Source organism: Lontra canadensis, unplaced genomic scaffold (genome assembly GCF_010015895.1).
Source record: "Lontra canadensis isolate GAN:19392208 unplaced genomic scaffold, GSC_riverotter_1.0 scaffold31, whole genome shotgun sequence".
NCBI classification, from domain to species: Eukaryota; Metazoa; Chordata; class Mammalia; order Carnivora; family Mustelidae; genus Lontra; species Lontra canadensis.
Window position 1 is genome coordinate 8542456 of NW_022631025.1, and position 26253 is coordinate 8568708.

A 26253-nucleotide genomic window follows, 5' to 3' on the forward strand; every position below is an offset into this window, starting at 1 on the left:
ATTTGAAAGAAAACTCCCCTCTCTGAATTTTTTCTACTTTTCAAATCTTAAAAATTTGGAAACCCCACTGCAGATGCTACCCTGCCACTGTTACATAGAGAGTGAGAGAAAAACAGCAAGAGAGAAGAATGTGCCTTCACATTTTTTGGAGCCCATACCATTACTCAAGATGGGGTTATTTTGTCCGCCTGCATTCTCCCAGGACTGGCTGATAAGAACGACTAACTGCCAAAAAGAATGTTCATGAGAAGGAATGAGATGAAAAGATGTGAAAAAACAAAATAAGGACACAATCCCTTTTCCCCGGTTTCTCTGTCTTCTTATGAACCCGCCCGCTCGCCAGAGACTGTGCATGACCAGGGTGATGCCCACAGGGCCCTGGGAGCAACCTGTCCTGGGGGTGCTCAGTACGGGGGCCTACTCTCTGCAGAGAATGGTTAAAAATTAATAAAAGTCCTGGGTGGATCAGTCAGTTAAGCACCCAACTGGATTTTGGCTCAGGTCACCATCTCAAGGTTTGTGAGATCCCATATTGGGATTTGTGCTCAGCAGGGAGTCTGCCTGAGATCCTCTCTCCCTGCCCCTGTTCCCCCACCCCCACGCTCTCTTACTCTAAAATGACTTAAAAAAAAAGAAATGTAGTAAAACTCATTTAAGTCAATCTGCTTTGAATTGTCACCATCCAGTGGCCGTTCTCAACAACAGCGGTGATGACACCCTGGCCTCGCCCCGCCCCTGCACACCACCGCACAGGGATGACATGTCCACAGCCCTCCCCAGGAGAGCTCCAGGCTCAGTCACAGCAGCATCTGAGAATTCCGTGTGTCCTCTGATTCTCCTGTAATCCACTTCCCTGCGACCTATCCTTGGGGCTGGTGAGCGAGGCTAGCACAGCGCCGGGGGCAGAGCTGGGACTCAATACATGAATGGTAATGATGAAATGGGTGAATGCATTTCTCATACACTCTCTGTAATGGAGATTTTATTTTTAAGTAACCTGTATACCCAACAACGTGCAGCTCAAACTTACAACCTCGAGATCAAGAGTAACACATTCTACCAATCCAGCCGGCCAACCAGGTGCCCCAGAGATATTTTGTGACCCTGTTCTTTCAACCTTTCTACTGTCATATTCCTAATACAGTTTTCTAAAAATAGGCAAACCAGCCTCTCCCATGCATTCCCCCTTGATTTCGGTCTTTATTTCAATTAATGAGGGACACTTAGCAAGCCATATAAAATGGGCTCTCAAGAAATTTGAACCTACCCAGCCATGTACTTAAACACTCTGAAAAGCAGCTGATTTTGTATCACATTCACATATGCTTAGGAAAAAATGTAAGCTAAAAGGGCAAATATAAACAGATAAGATTTTGGCCACCAGCCCAACCAAATCAAACCTGAAAGCTTTCAAGAACTGTGATCTAATTATCTGGTGTTCAAGCAGATTACAGAATCCCCAAATGACTGGATTCTTTACTAACCTGGTGATACTGTGTCAGAGATCAGGTTGTGTAAAAATCTTGCAACAGACCGGTAATGTATTTCTTTCTGCCCCCGACTGAATACACAGCAGTCCCCGGGGTACACCAGCACTGTGCAGGGTTTTCCAGCTCCGTCCAGGTGACACTGAACTTGTGTTAGAATGGACATGAACCTGCATGTACCAGAGTCTTCCCAGGTTCCTAAACACCTGAGACCCCCCTAAACATGGGGGCTGCCTAGATGCTACCGGACTGCTCCCTGCAGGCTGACAAACAGCACCTCAGGATGTTAAGGGCCCAGCCCCTGGTCAGCACTGCCTGCCCCCGGTTTCCAGAGGCGACTTCTATTTCCTTCTGTCATCTGCACTTCTGTCATGGTGCACATCTGCACCAAAACACTTGGCATAAATGCCCGCCCTGTGCCCTGCCGCCCTTAGGAGAGAACCCTCAGCCCACCTCTCACCATCTGTCTGGTGTCAGCTTCCGAAATGCCCACTGTCTCCCTCAGCTCTGTTCCAGGCCCAGAGCCACCGCCCCCGCCCCCACCATTCCTTCCCACACTGCCCTCACTGCAGGCTTAGAAGTGCGCGGGCCACGAAGTCTTCATCATCTGTGAGACAAACCAGCAAGTCCTTCAAGAAGGAAGCAATAAATGCTGGCCACCATGCCCATCGTTGGTGACTGCTGAGAGGCAGGGAGTGGGGGCTGCACTCATGCAGGCCTCAGGGCTCCATGGTCCCTGGGGCCTGGCGGCCAACAGAAGCCCGCTGCCTACAGGAGCAGGACTGTGCTGTGAAGGCCCCCGAGGGCCGGAGCCATTATCCTCTCCTTCCAAGAGAAGAATCTTGGAAAGAGGTATAAATGCAGCGAAGATCTGACAGCCCTCTGAAGGGGGAAGTTCACAGCAAAGGCAAGGTAGCCCCAAACCTGGAGAAGTCGCATGCCTTCCCTTTGGCTTTAAACTTCCGGAGGTCTGTGGGGACTTCTGTGTTTCCCTAAAGAGAAGATTCTCTGAGACCGACCCTCTGACCTGGCCGAGTCCTGAGTCCTCACCAAGCCAGACAGCAGAGCCTACTTGGGGTTCGTGGGAAGGAGTCCCACAAAATGCTGGGTGTTCACAGAGCTGCCGCAGAAAGGAAGAGACTAAACCACTCTGCCTGAAAAGAGTTAAGCAGCGTGTAAAGTGGACACAATCCCTAAAAGCAGCAGAAGACCCAGGGAACACTACTGTTGTCATGGTGACACACAGTGACTGACACAGAGGTTTCCAGACTCTCTCTGGACTGCAGGCTAGTCAAGATGGAGAAGAGACAGAGACGGGGAGGGGCAGGGATGGTGCTGAGTGAGGGCGTTTACACAAAAAGAAATCCTGCCACCTCATAGAATCATTTTATTTTCACAAAACATTGGAGAGCATAGTCTCAACAAAAACAATTAAAAAAATGTTTTGTTAAAGTAAGCTCTTCACCCAGCGTGGGATTTGAACTCACGACCCTGAGATCAAGAATTACATGCTCTACCAGCTGAGCCAGCCAGGCGCCCCTAAAAGCAATTTTTTGAATTGAATAATTGAGCTTTATGAAAAATTCCCTTGTCCTTCTTTTCTCATTTCTCTGTGAAAATCAGTACAGGTAACAACAACCCTCACAGAGGACAGTGAAGCACTAGACACATTCCCAGTCAAGTAAGATCACTCTAATATCCGCTGCAGTTATCAGAACTGAATAATGCACCAGGAACATATATGAGAATTGGGGCATCTGGGGGGAAACGGCAGTACTAACATTTTTCTGAGTCTATCCTGGATACCCCAAAAGAAGCAACTACAAAATGACCAAAACTACAGATTTCACAGAAGTGGTAAGATACGAAATAAATATACCCCATCTCAGCAGAACCCATCACACTTTTAATCAACATAAACTTATATCTCTCTAATTCCCCTTTAAGAAACCAAATTAAGGTTGTTAGCACTAACAGCCTCAGGCAAATACTGAATCTATTGTAATTATCTTTTCCTAAGGAAAGAAACTGCTTGAAATATTTTAAATGGTATCTGCTCTCATAAACTCTCCTTGTGTGTGTGCGCTGGCAAACTTTGCCAGTTTTTCTTTCTTGAGAAAACAGGCAGTCAGCGTCCACCCGCCAACAGACAGTGGCCAATACCCAGCTTGCTCTAAGAGGAGGAGCGTCGGCTAGTTTTACCAGCTGGCATGGGACAGTTTGGAGAAGGCAGCCCGGCAATCACAAGACCGTTTGGGGAGAGAGCCCCTGACCAAGGGTAGCGGGCCCAGTGCTGGATCTTGGCTCCCCTATACCCAGCCGCATTCCACTGATCCCTTCGGCCTCCTCAGCTCAGACCTAACCTGGAATCTGAGGTGACCAGATGTGCGTCACCCTGGGGTCCCTGATGGTAGAGCTTGGTGGCCTGAGGCAAACAAAGAATGGATCTCAAGTCTGTTAAACCTTAAAAGCTGACATAGATTTTGCATTCTACTTCTTTTTCTCTGACATACTGTTTTTTAGGTTTAAGAGTATTTTAAAACACTGACTGTTAATGAGAACTGTCTCCCTGGGAACAAGAGCCAGATTTAAGCCACCCGCACCCCCACTGGGCCCTCCTATGGGACTTCTAGGAGATGGGGAGGGGCCACCGGCTGCCCCCACATAGCACAAGCTCTAGAAGTCACTTCCTCTTAATCTTTTAGCTAACACATTGTTCTGATGCTGAGCAACTCGAATGAAAGGAGGAGGCAGTGTGAAAAGGGCCCCATCAGGCTGCTTGTTGTAGGACCTCGACCATCAAAGCGCAGGGGCTTCTGCAAGGCCCTGCTGCACCCCCTCCCCCACCCATGGAAGGTGCTAGAGGGCCATCCCAGGAATGCTCACAAGGGGGCACCTTCTCCGAGCTCCAAGCTCTAGATGCCGGAATCAGCTTTCCTTCCCGCTTGTAGCTCAGTTTTAAACACAGGGCTACTTAGATGACCCTCAAGTTCCTGTCTCTTTGTCCAGGTGACAACGGCAGGATTCCACCCCAAGACCTGCCTTTCGCATGTTTGTCTGATTCAGTGGCAGATGCCTACCACACAGCAGGCTCTCCGTGCCTGCTTATCTAATAAGCAAACACACCCAGTGAGAGGCATCAGCATACACAGCATACACAGCATAAGACACTTCAGACTGGGCCCAAAATAACCACCTGAATGAACGAAATCACCCGCGTTGCCACTGTGACCACACCAGAACTGTGGTCCAAATGGGAGTCTGCCTGGGAGTCTACACATTGGCGGCCCCAGCTTCTGCAAAGCAATCCAGAGGCCGCCTGCCAGAGGGACAGAAAGGAGACCCCAGGTACAGCTCTGAGTCCTCCCGTATTTATTTCTGCTCACTTGATATGTACCTCTCCCTTGTCAACCTGGTACAACATGTTTATTTAAGAGATAATGTTGCTGTGGAGGAGTGCACAAGGCAATAAACAGCTTTTGCAGGCAATTAAATGCAGAAGTGAAATTGAGCTGCTGGTCAGCGGAACTAGCCATTCATCGTGAGTCGGTTCCAGTGTCACAAATGTTATTCCTGTTTCACAGTAGGACAGGAATCTGTGATTGGGCCACAAATCTCCAGAGGCTGGAGGCAGACTCTGAGGTGATTACAGCAGCTCTCAGCATGCAGGGCATGAAAACGGAAGAAGCTTGAGATGCTGGGATGCTGACCTACTATGCTGCTCTATTTCTTTTAGTAGATTTTGCACTTAGTAGGTGCTCAATAAATATTTGTGGCTTGCTTGATTTTATAGGGACACCTACCGGAAGCCTCAGCTTTACAATAAAAAGTCAATGATTTCTTTCTGCAAGTAACTCAATGCCCTCCCTACTGATCTCTTAGAAGACTAGCTTTAAAAAATGATGCTGATCTTCACTTCTGTCAGTTCTTTCTAGGAGTCAAAAAGTCAGCTCTTTGTTGAGAAACGTGTGCTGCTCCCTCAAGACACACTGATCCACCGAGCAACAAGGGGAGGAGGATAACAAACAGAACAGTGGCTCGCTCTGGCGAGGAGTGAGGAAGGAAGTCAGCTCCTAGCAGCAAGTCAAGAAGGTAGAGGAGATGCCGCCAGAGGTCTGGGCCCTTGAGGTGGAGCCAGGGTCTGACCAAGAGAAGACACAGACAGGAGAGGCTAGCGTGGGGCTCTCCAGATGCACATGTGGGACACCTGCCACAAAGGAGATGAAGAACATGATGACAGGCATGGGAGCACCCACATGCTGCCCTCCCCTGGGAAGCTTCCACCAGGAGGGCACAGGCCATGGCCCAAAGTCAGCCCTGAGTCTCAATGTCCTTCTCTCTAAAGAGGAGACAACATGATCTGCTTCCTGAGGCCATGAGGAGGACTCACTGGCCTGCAAACGCTGGCTGTCATCATTGGTGCTATTACTTACTAAGAGGAATGGGAATCAACTACAGCAGCAGAAAAGGATCTGGTTCTGCAAAATAATTTGTTTTATGAGAACAGATTACCAGATTACCAGGCGACTGGCTAGGAAAGAAAAAGTCTTAAGCCCAGCCTCCTGGGAAAATAAACTCCCACGTTACACGATGTCTTGGCATCTCTCCTGGGCAGCTAACCAGGGACACCTCTCTCTATAGGTGGCGGTGCAAGGGAAAGCATGAGCAGCCTCAAAGCTGGCTGGCACCACAGGACGAAGAAAGTTTGGGCACGGTTCTTCCTTCCCGCTTTGCTAGCCAGGGTGCAGGAACATGCCCTCGGGGTACTCTCTCCTTGCACATAGCACCTGAGATGTCTCTCCAAGACCAGGCAAGGAAGATGGCTGACAGAGCCCGTCTCCTCTTGGCTGTCCCTGGGAGGGAGGAACTTGGCAAGAGTCCTCCAAGGAAATCCAAGACCTCTGCCACCCCCTTCCCAGGTGTTCCAGGTGGAGTAAGAAGAAGCATTAGGGTGTCGAGCGTCATACGCCAGCTACCATCTTAACACCTGCTGAATGAATCTGATCAAGTAGATGTTGGACTTCGCTCTAAAGCTGATCATGAGCTCGCCAGCTTTCTCTCGGAACACACTTAAGATGTTTTTTGCTCACCTGTTTTCTTATAAGCAACAGGTTCACCTTCCTACTTTATCCTTAAAGCCTGGAAGTAGCCAGGAAACCAGAACACTTCAGTAGTAGTCCCTGCTTCCCGGGAATCTACAGGCTGCACTGTTTTTTTTTTTTGTTTTTTTTTTTTTTTTCAGAATTACAAGATACTTCTTTCTCCTTCCAGAGAAGTGAGTCTCTGATAGAAATCAACCTAAAACCTGCCCCTAATAATAAAGTCCAGCCGGCATGTGGACAGACTTGCAGGGGTCCAGGCTGACTGATCCATAAATCACTGCACTTCCTCTATCTCGTATTACTCTGAGTTCACACACCCACAGGCTTTAAGGTCTCTTCTTAAAAAGTATGATTCTAAAAAATAAAATGTGTGGAAAACATGAAAATGTGTAGCCCAGCAGATTACAACAGACATACTGATGGGCTGAAGAAGTCTGATCCCAAAGTGTAATGAGAGAATCCACAAAGTGGGGAAGTGTGAATATTAAGAACTTCCCCACACCTAAGAAATGCAAAATAGAATAGAATTGCTCAAAGGAAAAGTTCAACTCACATTTTTTTAAGGTGCACATAAGAAGGTCAAAGATTTGCCCTAAACTCCCAAATATGTCTGTCCATTGTGCTGGAAGCCCCACTGACAAAGCCTGAACATGGTAAACATACCCAAAATACGTTCTCCCACAATCATAACACCGAGGTCAGAGGGGCCATGGCAGGGGTGAGTGTCAGCACTGTGTGTCCACACTCCTGCAGCATGGGGACCCAGCCTGGGAATGCTTTCCCTGCCTCCACCTGCCTCACACATACTCCAGGATTGAAATGGTTAAAGCTGAAGGAGCATGACAGCTTCTGGTACAACACTCCTTTCCTGACAATGCAAAACGCTTTATCTGAGATGTTAATTTAAAAGTTCTTGGTTAGGGGCACCTGGGTGGCTCAGTTGTTAAGCGTCTGCCTTTGGCTCAGGTAATGATCCCAGGGTCCTGGGATCAAGTCCCTCATTGGGCTCCCTGCTCAGCAGGAAGCCTCCTTCTCCCTCTCCCACTCCCCCTGCTTGTGTTTGCTCTCTAGCTGTCTCTCTGTGTCAATTAAATAAATAAAATCTTTAAAAAAAATAAAAGTTATTGGTTGTACACTGAGTATGACTGATGATCTTCATTTCCAGCTTTAAAAAAAAAAAAAAAAGCAAAACAAAAACCCAACAATTTGGCCCAGAATGACAATGACCTAATTCGTTTTCTTACCTTGCTTCCACAGAAACATACAGATGATAAAACTTCTCCCTCCCGAGGTGCTAATTCATCACTAATGTTACTGCCAGCCAGAAGGCTGCACCCACCATGTTCTAAGCTGCTCAAAGAAAGTGGGGATGAGCCTGGAGGGGGAGAGACCTCACAGTGAACCCCTTGTGAATCTGACTCTACCCAACGGGGTCTTTATGTAAAATGATAGTTTAAAATGAGAAAAGTAAAATTTCAAACGCAAATGTATACAAGCATACTCCCTTACAATCCCTGCAGCCAACCTCTGGGGTCACATGACGTCATGGGAGAGTGAACCCCTTTCCACAGCATTGGCATAACGTGTACACACATGTGTGAGCTGGTCATGGGTACGTCTGTGTGTGCTCTCGACACATCCAGTTGCTCTGGGTAATGTCTTACCTGCCACTGGTTTCCTGTCTGCCCAGGCACATAAGGTGCTGGGAGACTCCGAAGGCTGTTCTTCACGGGGGACCCGCCAAGGGGGCTTCCCACGTCCCCAGAAGAGGAATCCGCAGCCAAGGCCATGGAGTACTGCGGGTAGTTGTACAGATTGTTGTAGTAAGGGAACAGAGACGGCTGGTAGAAGCTGCTGTAGTAGGTGGAGTCAGACACCAGGTCAGGTGTGTTCTCCACGTGCCCTCTGCTGGTGACAGCAGGAATATCCTGGATGACCATGCGTCCCTCTAGAAAGAAAGACAAAAAGACCATAAGGTATTAAATGTGGGAGCGGGGGTAGGGGGGTGGTCCACAAAACTTTAACTCGAAACCCTGGTGATCTATGGCCTTCCTCATCTCCAAAGGGGTAGGGGAAGGGTCTGGAACACGCTGCTTCCTCCTAGGGCTGAAATACAGGATAAGTGTCTAAGACTGGCGGAATGAGTAACACAGCCGGGCAACCCTTGCTGGTCAGTTTTTGTTGAGAATACCAAAAACATTTTACTAACGTAAAGCTTGACCAGATTTAACATCTCCCCAGAGAATCCTATTCTAACATCAAGAAATTAGAGATCAACTCTAGTTAACTTGGCTGTCTGTATCATTTCTACAACAAAGTTAATTGTACTTCACTCTAAATAAATAGCAAAATCCCACTGCCCTAACTATGGTAGGCACACTGATATATCAAAGAGCCAAAGTGAAAGGCTAAGAGTTGAAGCAAACATTGTTTCCTTCACTTCCTTCCACAGCTGATACTGTATCCCTCAGGAGTCTGGACAATAGTATATACTGGGGTAGACAAACTTCTTCTGTAAAAGGTCAGTTCCTAACTATTTCAGGCTTTGTGAGCCATTCAGCGGCAGAATGTCCAGGATGCTGAGTGGCTGTGTTGCAATAAAACTTTATTCACAAGCGCAGACATTGGGCCGAAGCAACCTAAAGGCTACAGGTTCTCAACCCTGGGTCTAGATATTAAATTGTGTCGATGGCAATCAACAAGCAGACTTCTAAGACATCTCTCCAAAGGACATCCATTAAACAATGTTCAAAGAGTGGGTCCACGTGCCTGAAATGGCCGCAAGGTGTCAGGATGCCCCTCCCCAGGGAGTCTGCAGTCGGGGTGAAACATGTGATGGGATTACAAATAACAGCAAGAATGATCACACAGGAAGACCCGGAAACTTTTATGGAAACCCAAAGACTGGGAAGATGACCTGCAGCCTAGAAAAGATTACAGAGATCTTGGGAAAAAAACTACCCCAGCTGCCCTCTAATGGAGGAGCAGAAAGAGGTGTAAACAAGGACAGAAGACTGGGAGCAGGAAAGGGGGAGGGCTTGGGAGTGCTGGACAGGGCGATGGGGTTGAAGAACTGGGTGCAGGGAATGGGAAAAAGTGGAGCTGGAGCAAGGGGTGGGGAAGCCTCTTCAGACCCTGCAGGGTACGGCAAGACCTCAGATGATTTCCAAGCCAGGAGCCCATGGTCCGGTCTGTGTTGCAGAGTGATTTACCTGATGGCAGTCTTAGGACAAGCAAAGGAAAGAGAACCCTGAAGTCTGCAAACAGAAGTGAGGGACCTATGCCATGCGTGGGGAGACAACTCGGCAGACCTGGAGGGGCAGTCTGGGGAGAGGGAGAAGCCTGGTGTGGCAGGGGAGAGGGAGGTGGTGGGTTCTGCTGAATAGAGGAGACGCTGGAGGCACATGCTGGAGGCACATGCAGGCTACCGGGGAGGGCGAGAAAGTGCGCTCCTGGCAGAGAGGAGGCGGACAGCAGGGATCCAGGGATCCAGGCACCCCGGAGGTGGGAGGTGCTGGCTGCCTCTGGGGAGAGGAGGAGGGAGTTGTTAAAAAACAGTGTGTTCTGGGAGAAGAGAAGGGATCCGGGGATAGAACTGGGAGAACGGAGGAAAGAACACAACGTCACACAGACCAAAGTTGATGGGGATCCTGGAGGGGCCAGGATGCCTTGTCAACTGCAGCTAAGACATCAAGCAAATCAGTTCTGGAAAAGACCAACGGAGGACTAGGTAAGTCTTCAGAGCCTTGTGGTTTTTGCACAGTGGAAGGAGCAGGAGCTTCCAAGAGATCGAGGAACAAGTAAACAATGAGACAGACAGACCACATGAGCACGGAAAGAGCCTTCTCTTCACCAGAGTGCTGGTCCAGCAAGCAGCCAGCACGCCTCCGGTTCACCTGCGCATCCCCGTATCTAGCAGCGTAGGTCATGCAGCGGTTAGTATTTGCAGAAGGGATCAAGGCGTAATGGTTTTCCGAGTAGCCAGGCATCAAAATAAATGTGAGGAAGACAGAGAAGCTCCTAATAAGATGTTATCTCATTTTTAAACCACAGAGAAGGGTTGAGCATAGATAAGCAGGGAGAAGCCAGTGGAGAGAAACTCCCCAGAGTCAACACATGGCCCAGAGCAGATGCTCAGATGTCCACTGGCTAAATGTGGAAGGAGAAGAAGAAAATATAAAAAAGGTACAAGTTCTGTTTTACAACCTCATTTTAAAGTCAGTGCTAACGTCTCTTCTCTCAAAGAACACCAAATCCATCCCCTTAAGCTCCTGCCAATGTTCTGTCAAGCCAATTTTTATTATAATTCTTCCCTTTCTTCTCTCCTCTTCCCAGATGGAGATGAGAAATTCCAATTTTGTTATCCTACACTGCATTGAGAGAAGACCCATGCCTATTCGCTCCTCCTGAACTCCCCTACTTTTTCTTATTTTAAACACCAAACTCATGCCATAACAGTTGGTTTTCAGTAGCTAATTCAAGTGTTTAATGTTGTGTCTTCATTGTTTTCCTGATTAAATTAGCAATTTAAGTTTTGCAAAAATGACAAATTGTATGGATATTTAAATCGGAGAAGAATGACATATACTTTTTAAAATTTTTTACTTAAATTCGATTTAGTTAACATATAGCTTATCATTAGTTTCAGGGGTAGAATTTAGTGATTCATCAGTTGGGGATAACACCCAGTGCCCATTACATCACATGCCCTCCTTAAAGCCCATCACCTAGTCACCCCAGCCTCCTCACCCACCTCCCCTCCAGCAATCCTCGGTTTGTCTCCTAGCGTTAAGAGTCTCATATGGTTAGTCTCCCTCTCTATTTTTATCTTATTTTTCCTTCCTTTCCCCAATGTTCATCTGTTTCATTTCTTAAATTCCACATGGTGAAATCATATGGTATTTGTCTTCCTGACTTATTTTGCTTAGCATAATACCCTCTAGTTCCATCCATATCATTGCAAATGGCAAGATTTCACTCTTTTTGATGGCTGCATACCAGTCCATTGTATGTATGTATGTACGTACATACATGTGTGTGTATATGTGTATATATACACCACATTTTCTTTATTTATCTGTTAATGGACATCTGGGCTCTTTCTACAGTTTGGCTATTATGGACATTGCTCTATAAACATTGGGGTGCACATGACCCTTTGAGTCACTATGTTTGTATCCTCTGGGATACAAGAATAAATACCTAGTAGTGCAGTGACTGGGACATAGGAAAGTTTTATTTTTAACTTTCTGAGGAACTTCCATACTCTTTTCCAGAGTGGCTGCCTCCGTTTGCATTCCCACCAACAGTGTAGCAGAGTCCCCTTTCTCTGCATCTGTTAGTTTCCTGAGTTGTTCATTTTAGCCATTCTGACTGGTGAGAGGTATTATCTCGTTGCAGTTTTGATTTGTATTTCCCCAATGCCAAGCGATGCTGAGCGTTTTTTCATGTGTCTGTTGGCCATTTGTATGTCTTCTTTGGAGAAATGTCTGTTCATGTCTTCTGCCCATTTCCTGACAAGATTTTTTGGTTTTTTTGGGTGTTGAGTTTGATAAGTTCTTTATAGGTTTTAGATTCTAAGCCCTTTATCTGATATATCATGAATGACATAGTCTTAACCACTCAGTCACAAGCAGTGATGGGACATCCATACACAGTCTCAGACATTTAGGAAGGCATTTTAGATGTTCATCTGTGTCCCCGCAGTGAGAAACCTGGATACCCCTTATGACCTGCCCTTCAAAAGCAAGGGTCTCAATACAGAAAACAAAGTACTTTAGTGGGCAAAGAGTTAAATAGAACCCCAAGAACACTAGCATTCTACGGACACGGGTTCATGAATTTCTGCATCACAACTCAGTCAGGATCTTTTAGCAGGTCTCAGCTCTATCCAGCAACAAAATGATGCTGGTAGTAATTCTCAAGGCAACAAGAGGATAGACTGAACAAACTACACAGGGAACCTCAAATGACATGCTATGTCAGGTCAGAGCAAGGATTTGCTTTGCTATAGCAGACTGTCATTAGCTAGTGATGCCATCACTTTCCCACCCACCCATATTTTATTTCTTTTTTCAGATTATAGAATAAATTAAGATACATGTTGGAAAAGCTTCATTTTATACCAGTATTCAAATAATAAAAATCATTTGAGCTCTTTAAGAAAAGATGCCTTAATATTTTCCAATCTTAAAATGTTTAATTACTCTTAAATGACATTTCAGGGATGCCTCGTGGCTCAGTTGGTTAAGCATCCAACTCTTGATGTGGCTCTGGTCATGATCTCAGAGTTGTGAGAGGCTGGGCATGGAGCCTGCTTAGGTTTCTCTCTTTCCCTCTCCCTCTGCCCCTCATCCACCACTCTCTCTCCTCCTCTCTTAAAGAAAAAAACAAAAAGTGACACTTTAAAAAGCTCTAGGGACACGTGGAACTACCAAACACTGTATCTTATAAATCACACATTTCATTTTCAAGTTCACATCAAAACTCTTGGTCAATGTTAAAAACAGCTTTATGACTCCCAGTCTTTATGCGCATGCTACTAGTTCATGGAAATTTCCCAAGGTTGAAATAAACATCCATCATACAGCAGGTGTCTGATCCAGCGGCGCTCAGAGTGTGGTCCTTGCACTGGCAGCATCCGTACCACCTGGGCACTTGCAGAAATGCGCACTCTTGGACCCCACCACAGACCCACTGAATCGGAAACTCTGAAGGTTGGGCCCAGCAATCTTGAGCTTTAACAAAGCCCTCAGGAGGCTCCGATGCACTCAAAGATCGAGAATCACTGGTCTATTTTAAAGATTCAAAGCAACTGCTCCACAGGTTATCCCTAAAGATGTGACCCCTGACTGCATTATTGTGACACTCCTCACTGGCTACCAAAGAGCAAGCAGATCAATACGACTCCCACCGAAATCTCTGCAGAGCTCTGATCGCAGGCGGTGTGTGTGCTGCTGCCCAAACGTTCCGATCCTCTCGGCCTCCACCCAGCCTTTCTTCGTGTCTTCTAACCACAAAAGCTTAACTCCATCTGAGCATCTATCCCCTTTGGAAAACTTTAATATTCTACATAGGGCTTCTGGAAAAATCAAGAGGAGCAGTTAATATAGAAATCATTTATTCTTGACCTTAAATTATGTTTTTGTATTTATATTTGATTCATTCATTTGTTATCTTAGAACTATGTTCAAAGATTTGCTTTGGTCGTAAAAGGCACAAAGAAATATTCAAAATGTAACATTTCTTCTTAAGAGTGTGCCATCTAGGGGTGCCTGGGTGGTTCAGTCAGTTAAGCATCTGCCTTCGGCTCAGGTCATGATCTCAGGGTCCTGGGATCGAGCCCCATGATGGACTCCTTGCTCAGCAGGGAGTCTCCCTCTCCCTCCACCCTTCCCATCCCCCACTTGTGCTCTCTTTCACCTTCTCTCTCTCAAATAAATAAAATCTTAAAAAAAAATGTGCCATCTACTTGGGAAAATAAGCACAGATTGAGAAATCTATAAAGCATTCAACTCATTGCCACAATGACAGTATAGGAAGATGTCACCATCAGCGAAAGTAGTGGAGATGGGAGCCAGGATGGGGATTTAGACAAGATGGCATGGGGACACACTCGAAGGAGAATGACAGCAACAGGGTCATGAAGGAGGAGAAGCACAGGAGTGTTGCAGAGACAGTGCCCAGATGAGCCTGGCAGGAGTCCAGCGTTGATGTCAAGGGCCCACAGGTGATGAGAATGGGAAGTTGCGTTGGCTCAAACCATGGAAAGCCTTGAATGTGGAGACTAGCCAAGGACTTCTGGTTTCTTCTCAAGCTATAGCGAGTCAATGAAGGTTCTCAGAGTGAGGGAGTAACATAAAAACATTTTAGGGGGGCACCTGGGTGGCTCAGTTGTTAAGCATCTGCCTTCAGCTCAGGTCATGATCCCAGGGTCCTGGGATGGAGCCCCACATCGGGCTCCCTGCTCAGCGGGAGGCCTGCTTCTTCCTCTCCCACTGCCCCTGCTTGTATCCACTCTCTCGCTGTGTTTCTCTCTATCAAATAAATAAAATCTTTAAAGAAAAAAAAGTTTTAGGAAAGGTGATCCAAGCACAAACAACAGATCTATGAGAATAAGGAGGCAGGAGAATGGACTACACTAGAATCGTTTCTTGTGAGTAGATGGTCTAGAAGTGAGGCTATGCTAGACTTTTTAAACAGTCGGGGCCTGGAGAGGTAATTATGAGCTTGTACAGGGAGGCTGCAGTAATGCCCGGAAATCCCTGGTTTGTCTGTGCTGTGGGCACTCCCATCAAACAACCAAGTTACACTGCTGACACCTGGCACCCAGGGAAGCCACCCAGCTCCCCAGTCAGACCCTTGCTCCGCTGCCGAGTGATCACGTGACACTCCAGCCTGTGAAGAGCAGAGCTCTCACCCAGACTGGGGAAGAGTTAAAACAGAAGCAGAACATGCGACCTCTCCAACCTCTACTCCAGCCTAATTCCCAAAAGAGTAGCTAGAGACCTCGTCTGGAACGCTGGGATGTCGTCGTCAAAGCCCGTCGGTTGGGCCAAGCGTCACTACGGACTGGCAATAAACCCAGAGGCAGAATTATTACTCCTAAATCACAAAACTCATATAAACTAACCATGCACAATTTGAAATGTATATGTATGTATATATTCAAAAAGTAGTTCCCCACGTACGAACTCTTAAGAAGCTATTCCTAACACTTTTCTGAGCCATAGGGGGAGAAAAGGAAACATTGGCAGCTGGCTCCACAGACTTGATCTAAACGCTGTGAATTCCTCCTGCCCAGCCCCATACCTGACACACACTGTGATGGGGGCATTTTAACTGCATGGCCAGGATGACGAAGCACAAAGACAGGGGAAACATCTTACTGAGTTTGCTGAAAATTCTTAAGCTGGATCTCACTTTATTTTTCTAGAGTAAACACGGCCAAGATGACTTAAAATGGTATTAGTAATAACAGAAAACACAGCAGCTTGTGCTTTCACAAGACAATGTGGTAGCTTTCTTAACCAGCAGTCTCTTGTAAAAATTATCAACCTCCAGGTCCTCTGCCAAGATGTCAATGGAAGAATGAAGTTGGACCTTTTCAGTGCTGGTATTTATCACTGGTACAGTACTAATTTGTGCTAGAAGGAAAACAGGTCAGCAGGACTGGATTCAACAACTAAGAAAGCAAGAAGGAGCTAGAGGAGCATCTATCTGGAAAAATGACCAATGGCATCCGTCTGACAGAGACGTGTGTGGAAATATTGCCTGCAGACTGGATCCCTTTTTATTGCCATGCTCGTGTTCGTAGCTCAGTATATTTACCTTCCACCCAGCCAGTTCTTTGATAAGGCTTCCCAATGCCTCTGCTACTTTTTTTTTGCACTAACATATGCAGCGTGAAATATGATTCACTCCTTCATGAGAGATCGATACCCACACTTGATAAATACCCGTATTGATCTTGCAGTATTATATGCTGGTCTCCGGGCCCATGGCATATTAATAGTAGTTAACCAGTAATTCATTTTAAGGTATATGAAGGCTTTTTTTCCTACTCTTCTCTAGTGTCAAGATTCTCAGAGTTGTTGCACTTTGAGTCCTTTACATTCAAACCAAGAGTCAGACTCCCTTTTTAATGACAAAACCAAACCCGTTTCCAATATGAAAGATCGCACAGAAAACCAGAATTAACCGTTTAAAATAATAAGACTATTTATGATTCACAGTCATCTCAGTTAATTTACTGAGAATGGTTCATTTACATATAGCAGGTTTTATTTTTCCTTGTGATCCCATGCCTTGCACGGTCCCTGTCTTACTTAGCTTCTCGTTCTAAGAGTTACCCACCAGGCAAAATTGTTCACTGCTAAGTTTGAGATCTCAAAATTACCCATCTAATGTGTTGTGCTGAATAGGAGGAGGATACAGAAAAAGTGTCAGTCATTTTCTCTATTTCTTTTTATTTTTTTAAGGGAAATTAAGGTATTAAGACTGTGTTCAATGATGACCTGTCAGGGAACTGGGAAGACAACGGGGCTACCTCCCTGGGATAAGAAGACTTGCTCAGCAACTGGCTTTTTTTTTTTTTTTTTTACACCTTTCTTGTCGGCAGGGCTACCCCTATGTCCAGATTATCAGCTCCTGGCATTTCCTAGACCTAGGAATAATGGAGAGACCCTGAGAGATGTTTCCGGTCTCTCCCCATCAAGGGGAGAACCTGGAGAAAGACACAGGGAGAACAGACATCCTGTGAGCTGACCGCTGGAACCTCTAAGCACGCACACAATTCCAACACAACTTGCCATCCTGACAAGGGTATGGGTGGGTTTGCAGAGGGAGAGCAGAGCTGGTGCAGCGGGAGACTTAAGCATGGAGGGGGCCGTGTGCCTACTGTCCCGTAATAGGTGTCTGTGATGATGAACAAGGGACCATCACCTCTGCTGGCACCTTCCCGGGATGGAGACACAATTCATGTTCAACATAAGAAACTTACTGTGCACAAGGCAACCTGTTTGGGACCTCGGGGCACAAAGTGCTGCGGGACTCACAGGGACAGTGTGAGACAAACACACAGAAGGACAGACTGGCCAAGGCTGTGGGAAAACACAAAGTATGCGAAGGGAGGGAGAGATGAAGTCCAGCCTTCCAAGTACATGTTCTGCTGCTGCTGGCTCACTCACATCACTCTTGGGCACAAAGCAGGGAATGTGCTTGAGCCAATTTCTCCTTTTTCCCAAGGGGTTTTTAAAAAATGTAATCTGGTCCTGGAGGAACTGCCAAGTTCAGTGTTCTTAGGGTGAAGGCTTTTCAAAACAAAACGAATCTGAAGTTGGTCTTTCAAACCAGGAGCAGGTCTGGTTCAAAGGTGGGTAGAGTATCAATGTGGGATACAAATGGGTCTGAAGAGACATAGAGAGGGAGAGACAGAGGGAGGGAGAGACAGAGAAAGGGAGGAAGACACTGACTGATGAACATGACCACATCAGAGAAACCAAGCAGCAACTACAAGAGAAATGGAGAAAATATAAAGAGAGAAAGGCCTTCCAGCGGAGCTGGTCACAATTTGCAACAGGCCGCGCTGGGGCCATTGAAAAGCCCCGGGAGTAACACATCCATTGTGTGGGCAATCCCTGAACTTGGGCTTCAAGGACCTCCTGACCTCAAACTTTCTCGAGTATGTTCTTCTTCCTAGCTGACCTCTTAACTCAGGGCAAAGACCCTGTGGGCAAAGCTTCCCTAGAATAGGATCTGACACTCACCCCCTCAAACAACCAGGCTGCCCTGAGCGAGCAAGACCCCCAAGAGACTGAGCGCAAGACAATGTTTGACTTGACCTTTGCTGCTCACCTGTGGGGACATTTTCCTTCGGTAACCATTTTCCTTCGGTAACGCATTTTCCTTCGGTAACCCTGGAAGTATTTTGGCACTTCAGAGAGTCTTTGAGGCATTCATCTGCTGTCTTCCAGGTGCTGGCCTCACTAAAAGAAATGCCTTTCTTGCTTTTCTTCCACTTGGCTCTCTGCGTGAGGATTTTTGACAGCACCAAGTAGTCGAACCTGGTCTGTTTGGGACCCCCAGAGCTGGCTGCTCCTGCATCCCCACACCCCAGCTACAAGCTCAAGTGCTGGTCAGTCCATCCCTGCCTTCAAGGTGCTTCTCTCTAATGGTGAGAAAGAGCACCAAGGAGAAATTAAAGGATCACAAAAGGTTTTCATAAGAGTCTTTAAAAAATACATATATATACAAATACACATATATGTACACACACACATATACATATATATAAATAACCACTCATACACACATATCCCTCCAGCAGGAGGAGAATGAGGGTGCTGCCGGCATAGGATGGGGTTCAGGCTCTCCTCCAAGAAGAAAATCCTAAGTGAATCTGAAGACTGGCACCCCACAGTGCAGGCAGGCTTCCCCATGTGGTCCCAGAGAGCAGCTGATGGCATCGCACAAGTTCCCTCCCACACACGCACATCTACCTGTGTTCCCATTCCCGGGTTTCTGCTCTCCCTTCCCTCCTCTCCCTGCATGTTCCCCCTTCCACATCCCCTCCCAGGGCCAGAACTTCTTTCTCCCCAGAACTTCCCGGGGCCACCCAGGAAAACTGCTGGCTGGCAGAGGGAAAGAGATGGAGAAGATGCCATTTCTCTGACTTTGCTAGAAAATGTTTCATGCCACGAAAGTTTTCTCCCTTTTAGGCTAAAATTCCCTATCATTGGCAAGAGGCCAGAGACAGCATGCGTCTCTGTTGATATCGCCAGTGGGCCTGACAGTAGCAGGGCCACCAACAGTCCCCCAGCCAGCCCGGGTTTGGGAGGGGATGGAGAAGAGAGGAGAGCTATCCGGTGCTCTGTTCTGAAAGAGACCCTACAGGGAGTCCCTTCCTCCCTCTTTTTTGTATCCCTTGCACTGGGACAACTTGAAGTTAGGAGCATTTGTGACAGACTGTGAACACAGACCTGTGTCTGCTCTGGACTCTGTTCAGACAACTTCAAACACAGAGGCTCTGTCAGGCTCTCCCGCTTGGCCACCAAGGATGCCGGGCACCGGGGTGTCCGTCTGCAAGTTTGCTCCCAGCCAGCATCCTTTGGCTTGGGATCTAGATTCCTTCATAACTTTCTCTTTGAAAATAAGATCACAGAGGGTGGTAGGTGAGGGATGGGCGGGATGGATGATGGGTCCCAAACAGGGCACTTGCGATGAGCACTGGGTGTTGCCTGGAAGTGACGAATCGCTGATATCTACTCTAGAAACCCACACCGCGCTGTTAACGAACAGAATTTAAACTTGAAAAAATTACTGAAGAATAAACACAAGGGGATCACAGGTGCTTCTGTCTTTGCTCCTGCAGGTCTCAGATGGTGATGGGGAGTTTGGACGTGGACACTTCAGTAAATGTGAAGAAATAAAACACCAGTTTCCTCTCATCACCCTGTTTCACACGGCTTTTGCTCAGCTTGAGGATCTGCCTGGTGCCCGTGTGACTTCAGTGAGGACTCTGTCGTGCACTGTGCTTCTGGTCTTCGGGACCGATCCCTGAGAAGGCCTGCCCCCGACCCCCACAGCCTGCCTCTCAGCCAGCTGTCACCCTTGGTGGCAGGGGTGGTCTGGGGGAGGATGCCTTGGGGCCAGGCCACACCACAGCCCCTGTACACAGCAGCCTCCTGCGAAGACCGACCGCGGGCACCCACGGTGACGCCAGGACCAGCAGTCGGAGCCCAGCTCTAAACCCAGCACAGGCTGGCGTGTTTGTGTCGAGAAGTCACACCCCATGTCCGACCGCAGCAGTTCCACCAACGCAGAGGCCCCCAGCCACAGCTCCCTGTCAGGGGTCCACGAGGTCAACCCAGTTTCCACAGTAATATACAGATGTTACTTGCCTTCTCCACTGTGTTGACCGCCGTGCTAGTGACGTGGAAGCAGTGGTGGGGACATCAAGGCAGTCCTACCAAACCGCTCCAGTGCTCACTGGTTCCCTCACAGCAGTCCTCATTTGTAATCTTGTAAAATATTAAAGAATTTAAAATTTTTTATGTCATCTTGCTTAAGATGCCCTTGATGAAGCAAGAAAAAAAAAAAACCTTGATTAAATCTCTACCTTTGCCCGTCCCTTTTTAATATCCCGTGACAAAGTGGGAGGGATGCATGAAGCACTTCTCTGAGGCAAGCTGAGGGCGATGGTTTCCTTGAACGAGGTACTTTGTCCAAACGTCTGAATGAAGAGCTAGACGCTCAGCTTTTTTATGGAACACCGTATATACTTGAAAGAATGATGACAAACTGGCTACTGGGGCTTGGGCGCTTGGCACGGTCTTCAAAAGGAACAAAGCGAGCCTGTCACTTCAAGGAAAACAACCGACAGTATTTATTGCCCAAAAATCGAGCTTTCAAGTAAAAATCAGAATTTTTGCAAACTTACATCTGCCACCATGCACTTGACAGCTTCCCAAATTTGAAGACTGTTTTACAACGAATGGGATTTTTTCTGATATTTTGCAATGCAATAAGGCCTCTGGAAGATCTGTACAACTCGGTGAACTCGTATTTTCCAAATGACCAATGAATGATGTTACAAAGTAATGCACGGGCGAAAGGTCCATTTAAAGCGCAGGATGGCGGTGCCTGGGCGGCTCTCCATCCGTTCAGCATCAGACACTTGATTTTGGCTCAGGTTGTGATCTCAGGGTCATAACAAGGAGTCCTGTGTTGGGCTCTGCCCTCCGTGGGGAGTCGGCTTGGGATTGTGTCTCTCTCCTGTCCCTCTACCTCTGCCTTCACCTACACACGTGCACACCCACTCTCAAAATGAGTAAATCTTGAAGTAAGTAAATAACTAAAGTGCAAGATGGACCGATGGGTTTCAATTTGGAAAGAACAAAAGGCTCGTTAGCATGGCTTCAGACTTTACCCTGCAACTAATCTTTGAGAAATCATCACCAGGGCACTCGGCTGGCTCGGCTGGCTCAGACTCTTGGTTTCCGCTCAGGTCACGATCCTGCAGTTGTGAGATCCAGCCCGGCCTCAGGCTCTGAGCTCAGCGCAGAGTCCGCTTCAGGTTCTCGCTCTCCCTCTCGCTCATGCCGTCTTACCCTCTCTCCCTCTTTCTCTCTCAAATAAATAAGATATTTAAAAATAAACAAATAAACCATGTTTCAAGTTTTGGTCCGCTATCAGAAAACAGGCACAAGGGTCTCAAGAGGCTATTCAAACACTACTCTCCATTCTCCAAATATTTATCTATGTGAAACTGAATTTTCATGTATCTCAATCAAAACAAGCTGAAGAAGCAGATGATGGGAACTCAGCCACGTCTCACTAAGTCCGACTTAAAACAGTTTGCAAAAACGTCAAAACAATGGCACTCTCCTTCCTAAGTTTTGTTTTGGAAAAATATACTTTTTTTTTTCATTAAAATATGTTGCTTCTGCTAACAAGTGATAGATTTATTAAAGGAATTAACAAATATGTTTTTAAATTTCTCGGTTTTGGGCTTTAATTCCATAAATGTTGATAGATAGAATCCACATCCTTATAAGCTCCTTGAGGTCCTTGATGATTTTAAGAGCGTGAAGGGGTCCTTGCCCCTGAAGTGTTTGCAGGCCTGTGTCTTGTGAGTCTTCTCCTTCCAGGAGGAATGACTTCAGAGCGACTGGAGTCCGGGGTCCACTCCTGCTGCCAAGTTAGCAGTTAGCGACGAGTCCCGGGGGGCACCTCTGGCTCTGACCTTAAGCCAGAAACACTCCTTTCAGTGGAGCGGACACTAACCACTGCCCCGTATGGCCAGGCAGCAGCACTTCTGGGTGAGAGCACTGGCTCCCATGTCCAACTGCTCCATCAGATCTACGCTCTACTGCCCCAGGACCCGATATCCAGGCACTTCATGCTCTGTGCCCCATGTCTCCGTGTAACGTGGTTGGATAAGGCTGCCACTGACACCAAAGAGGGCCCAGAAGGCTCTGACACACTAAGTGCTCCAGAGATGTTAACTATTATTCTCATCACTGTCACAACATAGTGGTGGCCTTCTCTGCCATCAAGCAAGAGAGCCACCAAATAATTCTGGAAAAAAAAAATCCCTGCCACGCATGCTCATCTTTGGGGTACCACAGAAGGGCTGCGCTGCACCTGGCAGAGGCTTCCTGAACGCAAATGAACTTGGAAAGGGACAGAATCCTCCGCGCCTGGCCTTCTCTGAGGTCAGACGGTAGCCTTGAGTACAGGCGGTGTGGTATCACTCCCTAAAGTCATAATCAGGAAATGCGAGAACAATCTGTTTCTCCCACAAGGCAATCATGACAGGGCTATTTTAAACGTCAAACACAAACCTAGAGCCAGGAAAGCAAATGAACTCTTCCCTGTTTACCTGCCACAGGCCTGAACCCATCTCGATCTAGTGAAGTGAATATAGCCGTGGGGGGGGGGGCGGGCAGAGCTGACCCCTGCTTCCTGTCCCCAAACTCTCTCCCCCATCCCCACCACCTCGAGTACTCAGTTCTGCTTCTGAGAAGCATAGCAACGACGGTGCCACTTCCCTTCAGTCAGTCATGGATTTTATTTATTTGGGGGGACCGCTGCTGTTCCAAGGCTGAACTTTTAGCTTGCTATAAAGTTAATGTGCTATTCAATGTTCATTCCAGGCAAGACTGTGGGGCTGTGTATTTTCTGCCACCCCCAGAAGCCCATTATCTATAATTGCCCATTACCATGCATAATTATTTCTCCTAGGCTGGTCCGTGACCTCCAGGGCTGCAGGCTGTTACAGCTAACCACTCCATCTCACCAAATTTGTGAAGGCAGCTCTCCTGACTCTTAGTACCTGCAAGGGGCTGTTCCGAGTCAACACCAGAAGCGTCCGCAGGCGCGCTTACCTCGAATCGGCGACGTTTCACATTTCTTCCCGATGCACCTTTCCCACCTCCATGGAGTCTTACCTCCCCAGGAACAACAGGAAAACAAAGCATAACCCACTGTGTGGGAGCTGGTAACCCAACCGGGAATCATCTGCAGCCCTTCGTACTCCCTTTTCTTTGAAGTTGGCTATTTAGTTGTATCACACTTTTTAAAGACTGCTACTGGGAGAAGGTGGAGGTGAGGTTGGGCGAAACTTTAAATCTTAAATTCAATATATATGCTCCCACATTTAGTGGGGGGTTTTGTTTGTTTTTTGAGTAGGAAGAGGTGCTGTGTTCTAATCAGTGATGACAATGGACCTTGGGGATTCCACGTGCACTTAAGACATTACTTCTAGGATGGACATTCGGTCCCCCCGCAGCGAGTCACTCTACAGCCATCCCACTTTCCAGTGTTAGCAGGGAATGGGCGGAAGCGACGGGACACTGGCTGCATGTGGCGCAGGGCCTGGGGGTGCGGCCATCCCTGGGCACTTCCCTGGCTTCCCCACAACGGCCTCCTTCCGGAGCCCTGCTACACAGTGCCGGCCTGACAGTGGGAGACGCGCCTCTAAGCACGGACCCAGTTCACGCCAAGATCCAAAGCAGCGCTGTTAGAAATGAGACCACTCAACGGCTGTGCGGCCACTCGCGGCTGCTGCCCCCACGCTGTCCGCCAGCACCTCCTGGATGAGTGGCCTTTCAGCGTTTGCAATCTTTATCCTCCCTCGGTCTTTCCTTCCTTTTCAATGAAGCTCCTCTAAAATGAGAAGAAGTCAGTTCTAAGTATAAACCCTGGTCCATCTGCTCAACACTCTTCGTTACCAAAGCCAGGTCGGGTGAACTGAGAAAAGGAAGCCTAACAAGCTTTTCACAGAGTCGGGCACCAGGGAAGCCTACGACATAATTCTGCCCCTTGTTCTGATGTCTGGAGAAGTAAGAGGGGCGAGTCTGAGCACGTGTGCACAAGAGCGGTGGATAAGGCTGAGGCTCCCGCACTTGGCCACAGGCCTCATCGTTAGGGGAAAAGGAGGCCGTGCAGACACGACCAGTGAATGTGCCAGGTTTAAAAAACATCTGTTGCTGCTAAAAAAGAGTCAAGCCTGACAATTTCCTGGGGAAGCACATAAGTGACTGCTCATGGTTTAAGTGCTGACACGGCGATGCATCAAACACAGAGTCTAGAGCGTTCTCAGATTCCAAAGACAGAGGCCTGGTCAGAACCTCATCTCACCCTACTGGGGAAGGTTGGGCAGGACAGCGACTGAGAGCCGTGATCTGGTCTGAGGGCACCACAGCGATCTGAAGCCCCAGCCTGTGGCTCTTCTGACGCCTCCCTGAGACAGCTCACCAGCCTCACTTCCCAGCTGCTGCCAACCCGGCAGCCACGCTGTTCTCCAGGTGTGCGTGCAAGTCACCCAGACTTGCAGTGACCTCCTCGCAGCTAGGTGCTGCACCAAACGTGTCCCTAACCACAGGGACAGAAGGTCATGGCAAAAGACGCTGTACTTGGGACAACACCTGCCTCCCCGATATGGGGGCCAGGACCCCACCCCCCAGCCTCGGTGCAGTGAGGCCTCATCACGCACAGAAAGCAAGTTCTGCCAGTCATCTTGCCCAAATGAGACTTCCGCTGTGACAGTGCCCTTTCCTTCCTTCTTTCTTTCTGGCTGGAGTGAGAGGTTTCTGGCTTTTAGTAATAACGGCAGAGACAGCAAGTGCAAAGCCCTGAAGACGCAGACCATGTGGGATACGGACTTGTGTATTCAGACACATAGGCACACACACACACACACACACACACGCGTACACACACACACACACAGATCCATATGCACACCTGTTATCAGTACCTATGTATCAATCAACATCCTAACAGCAAAGAAAGGCAAATCTTAATTCCAGGAAACCCTTCCGCAGAGTTAGCCAGAACGCTCTCCAGCAGCTAAGACACAGCAGGACGGGAGCTACGGAACTGGCCCGCGCCTACAGGCACAGCCGCCCCCACCCACCTTTACCGTGTAGGACTCCTGCATGTCTGGAGCACTGGAGATCTAACATGCTTTCAGACACTCCACTTCTCAGAAAGGTCTCCACTATCAAGAGCTGGGGGCCGCCACGGAAAGCACACTTAGCCCCTAGGAGCATGTCTGCAGTGGGGTATAGCCCGGGGTCCGGCAGGAGGGGTGCACGCACTCTAACCCTGGGAGCCTGCACAGAGGGGGCTGTGTGCAGCGAAGGAGTCGGCCAACTCTGTGGGCAGCCCCTGCTGTCACCTGTGGCTGTGTCACCCACCCACCTCAGCGAGGCCTCTCAAGGTTTATTCTGAGACCACTGGATTGACAAGAGAAGACGTTGTTGTTGTTGTTGTTGTTGTTGTTGTTGAATTCAACAGTGAGACAAGGCTAAGTAACTGAACAAAAGCAAAAATCGCACACACTCCTAGAAACACACAGGTTGTAAAAGTAAGTTGTCCTCCAGCCCCAGGAAAAAAACGACAGAACAGACAGAGCCTCGAGCCCCACAGGGGTCCTCCTTCATCCTGGACTAGACACTGACCAGAAAGGCAGCAAGAAGGCTGTTCTCCTGAGAAAAGACTGCAGTGCTGGGACCAGATGCTGTCACAGGAAGGATTCACCAAGAAGTCAGCCAGAGAGGAGGAAAGAGAGCTCTTCTTTTGTAAGAGCTGAGCGCTCCCAGCCATTTGCCCCACTTAAGTGTAGGGGTAAGTCCACTTGTAAGAAAAAGCTCTCAAAACTCAAATTCATTCGGGGCGCCTGAAAGGCTGAGTCGGTTAAGTGTTCGATTCTTGCTTATGGCTCAGGTCATGATCTTAGGGTCATGAGATCAAGCCCTGTGTCGGGCTCTGCCCTGGGTGTGGAGCTTGCTCAGGATTTTCTCTCTCTTTCTGCCCCTGCCCTCTGCGCCCCCCTACATTCTCTCTTAAAAAGAAAAACAAAAAACCCACCCAAACTCAAATTCATTCATTCATTCATTCATTCATTCAGTACCAGCTGGCTGCTCACCTGCTTATCTCCAAGGTAGGAAGGGTCACTTTACCACGACATTACCACGTGCACCCACAGGTGCCTTCAGGTTCAGCCTGAAACTAGGAAGCCTACTCGCTCCTAGTTTCCTTCACTGCAGCTTCCTTTACTGCAAGCCAAAACACAGACCATGCAGACCTGCCTGCACAACTGAAACACTGTAGACAAGGAGAAAAGACTATTAAACAGTGCGACAGAAAATATGACA

General features: G+C 47.8%; 1 protein-coding gene across 2 annotated transcripts in view; it reads right to left on the bottom strand.

The window, feature by feature from the left end:
* DMRT1 (doublesex and mab-3 related transcription factor 1) overlaps positions 1 to 26253 on the bottom strand; it is a 99998-nt gene that overhangs the window by 49647 nt on the left and 24098 nt on the right. For both annotated transcript variants that reach the window (XM_032866555.1, XM_032866554.1), the window contains exon 3: positions 8254 to 8537. In XM_032866555.1, the coding sequence (XP_032722446.1) occupies positions 8254 to 8537 (284 nt within the window). The remainder of the gene's footprint in view (positions 1 to 8253; positions 8538 to 26253) is intronic.